Raw genomic sequence first — 7,192 nt, 5'->3', positions numbered from 1 at the left:
TCAGATTACTGTGTGTGTTAGAGTATCCCTGTAGGTAATCAGATTACTGTGTGTGTTAGAGTATCCCTGTAGGTAATCAGATTACTGTGTGTTAGAGTATCCCTATAGGTAATCAGATTACTGTGTTTGTTAAAGTATCCCTGTAGGTAATCAGATTACTGTGTGTGTTAGAGTATCCCTATAGGTAATCAGATTACTGTGTGTGTTAGAGTATCCCTGTAGGTAATCAGATTACTGTGTGTTAGAGTATCCCTATAGGTAATCAGATTACTGTGTTTGTTAAAGTATCCCTGTAGGTAATCAGATTACTGTGTGTGTTAGAGTATCCCTGTAGGTAATCAGATTACTGTGTGTGTTAGAGTATCCCTGTAGGTAATCAGATTACTGTGTGTGTTCCAGGGCCGTATGTGGTGGTGTTTCGGCTGCTACTTCTGCCTGCCGGTCCTCTTCACCGTGCTGTGCCAGATCGCCACGCGCAACGTCAACAGCGACTCCAGCTCCGCCCAAAAGCAGCGTAACCACGACGACGCCCCCCCCAGCCAGCACCAGGTGGTGGAGCGGCAGCTGAACTGCACGCTGCTGGCGCTGGCCGTGGTCTACGCCGTGTGCGCGCTGCCCGAACACGTGTGCAACATCACGCTGGCCTACACGCACGCCAGCGTCTCCGAGGACACGGCCGCCATGCTGGCGCTGCTGCATCACTTCCTGTTGTTCTTCAAGTCCTCGGTTACGCCCGTGCTGCTGCTGTACCTCTGCAAGGTAGGTCGGACGGGTAATAACGGAAAAAAACATTATGGGATGGATCCCTACAGAGATAGAGCTTTTAGTTAAAGAGGAAGATCCTTTTAGTTTACAGTTTTTTTCCAACTGCTTACACACAAGATCTTTTCATGTCACACGATTTTTGAAACCTGTCACTCAAAGTGATAAACTACACAACAAATCTCCAAAACCATATCAGCTATTTCTCAGCCTTTCACTCAACTTTTTTCAAAACATTACACACAATTCAGAATCAGAATCAGAATCAGAAAAGCTTTATTGCCGAGTATGTTTACACACACGAGGGATGTGTCTTGGTATCGTAGGTACAGGTCACATTAAAGCATTAAAGCAACATGCACAAACACACCGAGTCGCCATCTCAACTCTCTCCTAACTCTCGCAACAGATACAGCATGACTCTACCTAAGACACAAAAATCTAACAGGAAGTGACTTGCTATCCATTTCTAAACACAGCCAATCAAAATGCTACACTTATTTACCAGGGCACACACACACTTCTCACATTTGCAAACACATTATGTCATAACTGAACACTAACCAATCATTGCTTTAGTATAGGCCTATACACAGGTCAAAGGTCAGATGACCTGTTTTGAACAATGGATGCCAACAACAGACAGAGAGCAAGGGGAGGAGGAGGAAGAGACAGGGGACAACGAGGAGGAGGAGGAGGAGGGAAGAAGAGGAAGAAGGAGAGTCATCTCTACATACACATATTCTTTATTCTAAAAATGATACCTTTGGTTTACATATGTTTGTAGTTTTGTTTTCTTGTTTCATGCTACTGTAAACAACACGGAGCTCCTCTTACTAACGTGATGTTTTGCCCAATCAATATTTTCTGTTTTACTGTAACATTAGATAGTTTTTTACAGGTGCACTTTTCAACCACTTTCAGCAGATTACTTTCTCTCTAGAACATTGTAAATGTAGATATAAGCCTATGAAAGACAAAAGAGTTTCAGATTTAGAACAACAGTGTGTACATGGTATATCCAAAAATGTACTATTATGAAAACAGTGTTTGCCATTTGATGCAAATGCTTCATTTTGAGATGTGTTTATGGTATTTTGAATGCAGTGTTTCATTTTGAAGGAGATTTGAGGCATTTAGCATTTTGTGTGTGTGCAGTTTTAGGAATTGTGTGTAGAGTTTTAAAAAAAGGAGACATGGTTTTGAAAACGTGTGTAAGCAGTTGGAAAAAACTGTAACATGAAACAGCCCCGAAATTCACCATCACCAAACTCCACCAGACTCCATGTAAATAATCTGGGGTCTCATTTATAAACGTGACGCACGCACCAAACGGGGCTGAAAACGTGCGTACGCCACTTCCCACGCAAAGGTTGTGATTTATAAAAAACAAACTTGACGGGAGAATGTTTGGTCCTCCACGCAAACTCTGACCCATGTACGCACATTTTGGAGACAAAATAGGAATTGGTGAGGTGGTGAACTGAAGTCAGACTGCAGAAAGTACATGTGGGAATAACAATTAGGCTACTCTTAATATGTTTAAGTATTTTATTGCCTCACGCACATTTCTTCACACCATATCATGAAGATTGTACTGAGTGATAATTGAGTGATAACTGTTCCATAAACACCTCCAACTCAAATCTTAAATAGAAATGTGTTCTTAATATTTAATCGGCGCTGTCTCGCCGTCACATTGTCCGATACGCAGCGCAGGAGGAGGAGATGGCCCGACTACATGGAATACAGGATAGCATCAAATACCCTACCATTAGATAACTGCAGAACTCAGTGTAAATAACTAAATATCTGTCTTTAAAACTGTGCATATATCATCAAATGTCAAAGTCTGGAAATACAGCCATTATTCTCGCGCAATCGTTACGCTCTATGTCCTCGTTATCGGTCCGAACTTTAATACAGTTAATAACAAAACCTGCATGAAGAAAAGTGTGTTTGTCTATTACATTTTCTTTCGTCTTCAGATTGTATCTCGGGGTGGGGGATACCACTAGTTGATGCTGTGATTTTAGCAACGTGTTAACAATCACAAATTGTTGTAAACATATAAATACTGCAGTGAACCAGTGCGTAATGCTGCATGATGGCCCTGCTGGTCCTGCAGGAGGACAGCAATGGAAGAATCAGGAGAAAAAAGAGACTTCAGGGACCATGACGATGACTGGCTCATATGCTGATTTAAATTCCCTAATATAGCTGTAATAGTAATATAGCTGTAATAGTAATATAGCTGTAATAGTAATATAGCTGAGCTCTTGGATCTATGTACTGAATTGGGTCCAGTAGAGAGGGCAACGCGCCGGAACCGTGCCATCCCGGTCTAAATACAGGTCCTCACCGCTCTGGGTGAAACCAGCTGTTTTCAGAGGGAAATGTCAGACAGCTAAGTGTTTTTTTTAAATAAACCGGGATAAGAGGTTGATCCACGTACGCACACTTGTAGTCAATCTGTGATTTATAAAGGGAACATTGCTTACAGGTGTGCGTACGCACGGTTTTATAAATCTGACTTTTTTCGGCGTACGCCAATTTGGGATTTTGGGCGTACGTACACTTATAGTAAGGATCCTACGCACAGTTTTATAAATGTGACCCCAGGAGTTTTAGTGTGTATAGAGCCAGCATATCTCCACCAGACTCCATGTAAATAATCAGGACTTTTAGCGTGTATAGAGCCAGCATATCTCCACCAGACTCCATGTAAATAATCAGGACTTTTTGCGCGTATAGAGCCAGCATATCTCCACCAGACTCCATGTAAATAATCAGGACTTTTAGCGTGTATAGAGCCGGCATATCTCCACCAGACTCCATGTAAATAATCAGGACTTTTAGCGTGTATAGAGCCAGCATATCTCCACCAGACTCCATGTAAATAATTAGGACTTTTAGCGTGTATAGAGCCAGCATATCTCCACATGTAAATGGGTGAATTAAGGGTTTATTTCAACCAAACCAGAGTGGTGATTGTTGGAACAGTGGAAAGATGATCCAAGATGGCTTTTGATTTCAGTGGTTTTGTTCAGTTTCTGTCCACTTTGAATGAAGTGTGTTTTACGATGATAAAAGTCCTGATTATTTACATGGAGTCTGGTGGGTTTGGTGATGGTGATTTCAGGGTTTCATGTTAAACTAAAAGGATCTTACTCTTTAACTAAAAGGTCTATTTCTGTAGGGATGCTTTCCATAATGTTACATGGAGTCTGGTGGAGATATGCTGGCTCTATACACGCTAAAAGTCCTGATTATTTACATGGAGTCTGGTGGAGATATGCTGGCTCTATACACGCTAAAAGTCCTGATTATTTACATGGAGTCTGGTGGAGATATGCTGGCTCTAAACACGCTAAAAGTCCTGATTATTTACATGGAGTCTGGTGGAGATATGCTGGCTCTATACACGCTAAAAGTCCTGATTATTTACATGGAGTCTGGTGGAGATATGCTGGCTCTAAACACGCTAAAAGTCCTGATTATTTACATGGAGTCTGGTTGAGATATGCTGGCTCTATACACGCTAAAAGTCCTGATTATTTACATGGAGTCTGGGCGAGATATGCTGGCTCTATACACGCTAAAAGTCCTGATTATTTACATGGAGTCTGGTGGAGATATGCTGGCTCTAAACACGCTAAAAGTCCTGATTATTTACATGGAGTCTGGTGGAGATATGCTGGCTCTATACACGCTAAAAGTCCTGATTATTTACATGGAGTCTGGTGGAGATATGCTGGCTCTATACACGCTAAAAGTCCTGATTATTTACATGGAGTCTGGTGGAGATATGCTGGCTCTATACACGCTAAAAGTCCTGATTATTTACATGGAGTCTGGTGGAGATATGCTGGCTCTTTACACGCTAAAAGTCCTGATTATTTACATGGAGTCTGGTGGAGATATGCTGGCTCTATACACGCTAAAAGTCCTGATTATTTACATGGAGTCTGGTGGGTTTGGTGATGGTGGTAATAAATGCTGCTTGAACAAACTACTTATCCCCCAGACAGAGTTGTTAGCGGTAACGTTCAGAGAGAGACAGACACTGACCTGTGTGTGGTTGGGTTTCAGAGTCTGGGCCAGGCCTTCATGGACTGCTGCTGCTGCTGCTGTCAGGAGTGTCAGCCAACCGCGGCTCACGGCTCGCCAGGCTCCGCCCACGTCAAACTGAAGACCGCCAACGAGACGTCCATCTTCTTCGACAAGGCTAAAGACACGTCGGCCATCTTGGCGATCTCCAGCTAGACTCACCAGTCCCTCTTTAACCATCAATCACTCATCTTCCTCCTCCATACATCAACACGTCTACACTGTAGCGTTCCTTAACTCCATATATATATATATATATATATATATATATATATATATTTATCCAGGGCTTTAAATTCTCTGTTTGGATCTCCAGTCAACACAGCTAGTAGATTTCTAAAGTTACCAGCCAATCAGATTTTCCAACGATAATAAACAAAGGAGCGTGCCACTGAATACAGAGACAGACAGACACACACACACACACACACACACACACACACACACACAGACACACACACACACAGAGACACAGATGCACACACACACACATACACATAGAGACACACAGAAACACACACACACACACACACACACACACACACACACACACACACACACAGTGTGGACTAGTCAGACCTTCCTCCGCAGCGCTGTGGAGGAGGGTCTGGACATGCGAGAATACCCAACTGTTGATACGCAGATATTTCTTAGAGAGCAGAATAATTCGCTTCATTCATCACTAAACAAATTGGCTCCTAACTTTACAATATTACCCACCAAAGTTAATGTGGCGTTTTGGCGTGTTGGCGTGTGGCGTGTTGTTGGGTGTTAATTTAAAGCCCTGGTTAACTCTTCACTCTCCTCTCTCCATAATTTCTTTCCCAGAACACTTGTGGATCAACGATCATCTTTTCCTTTCCATCTTTTCCATCCTCTCCTCCTCTCCCAGAGTTCCCTTTTGTATGATACCCTTGTATGGACACAATGTCACCCCCCCTGCAGCTTCCTGTCTGTGCAGGAAGTGATGTTTAATCCGTAGTGAGATTAGAGAAGTTGCTGTACTTGCACAATAAGCTGTTGTAAAAGCCGGAGCCTGTTTCAGGACTCTCTTCAGGACTCTCTGAACGGACTCATCCCCAGTTTCCTGCTGTAATAAGGTGTGACAAGAAAACAATGAATGAGGTGTGTTTTACGCTGCTAAAAGTCCTGATTATTTACATGGAGTCTGGTGGAGATATGCTGGCTCTATACACGCTAAAAGTCCTGATTATTTACATGGAGTCTGGTGGAGATATGCTGGCTCTATACACGCTAAAAGTCCTGATTATTTACATGGAGTCTGGTGGAGATATGCTGGCTCTATACACGCTAAAAAGTCCTGATTATTTACATGGAGTCTGGTGGAGATATGCTGGCTCTATACACGCTAAAAGTCCTGATTATTTACATGGAGTCTGGTGGAGATATGCTGGCTCTATACACACTAAAAGTCCTGATTATTTACATGGAGTCTGGTGGAGATATGCTGGCTCTATACACGCTAAAAGTTCTGATTATTTACATGGAGTCTGGTGGAGTTTGGTTATGGTGATTTCGGGGCTGTTTCATGTTAAACTAAAAGGATCTTAATCTTTAAAGTGCCCATATTATGCTCATATTCAGGTTCATAATTGTATTTTGAGGTTATACCAGAATAGGTTTACATAAGTTCAAAAAACACCATATATTTTGTTGTACTGCACATTGCTGCAGCTCCTCTTTTCACCCTGTGTTCAGGTCTCTGTTTTAGCTACAGAGTGAGACCTCTCACTGCTGTAACATCTTTGTTGGGAGGCACACATGCTCAGTAGCTAGGTAAGACTACATGCTCAGTAGCTAGGTAAGGACTACATGCTCAGTAGCTAGGTAAGACTACATGCTCAGTAGCTAGGTAAGGACTACATGCTCAGTAGCTAGGTAAGACTACATGCTCAGTAGCTAGGTAAGACTACATGCTCAGTAGCTAGGTAAAGACTACATGAGCTAGCCCTTCCAACTTTCTTTGTATAAAGCCGTGCAGATTTAGACCAGCTCACCAGGAGACTGAAGGCAGGAATCATTCAGAAACCGGATCTCACTCAGAACACCATGGATGGGTTTATTCAAAGTTTGTACCAGAGACACAAATTACTAGCCTGGTGAGACCGTCCTGATCTGGCGAGCTCCAGTTTTCTACTCGCAGATCAGTCTGGCATCTTGACCAAACGACCGACCAATCAGCGTTGGTTTTGAGGCGGGTTTAGGTGTGACGTCTGGTGCAGTCAGGTTACTAAATAACACCCCAAATCCCAGAAAAAGTGATTTCATAATATGGGCACTTTAACTAAAAGCTCTACCT

The 7,192-nt window shown here is 42.6% G+C and overlaps 1 protein-coding gene across 1 annotated transcript in view; it reads left to right on the top strand.

Moving 5' to 3' along the window:
• LOC114558602 (G-protein coupled receptor 37-like 1) overlaps positions 1 to 5,104 on the top strand; it is a 31,163-nt gene extending 26,059 nt beyond the window's left edge. Inside the window, exons 5-6 of the mRNA XM_028582666.1 lie at positions 400 to 759; positions 4,855 to 5,104. Of these exons, the coding sequence (XP_028438467.1) occupies positions 400 to 759; positions 4,855 to 5,028 (534 nt within the window). The 3' untranslated portion in view covers positions 5,029 to 5,104. The remainder of the gene's footprint in view (positions 1 to 399; positions 760 to 4,854) is intronic.
• Positions 5,105 to 7,192: the final 2,088 nt, after the last annotated feature.

The sequence above is a fragment of the Perca flavescens genome, chromosome 7 (assembly GCF_004354835.1).
Source record: "Perca flavescens isolate YP-PL-M2 chromosome 7, PFLA_1.0, whole genome shotgun sequence".
In the NCBI taxonomy this organism is placed as follows: domain Eukaryota; kingdom Metazoa; phylum Chordata; class Actinopteri; order Perciformes; family Percidae; genus Perca; species Perca flavescens.
This window is presented reverse-complemented; position numbering and strand designations above follow the sequence as displayed.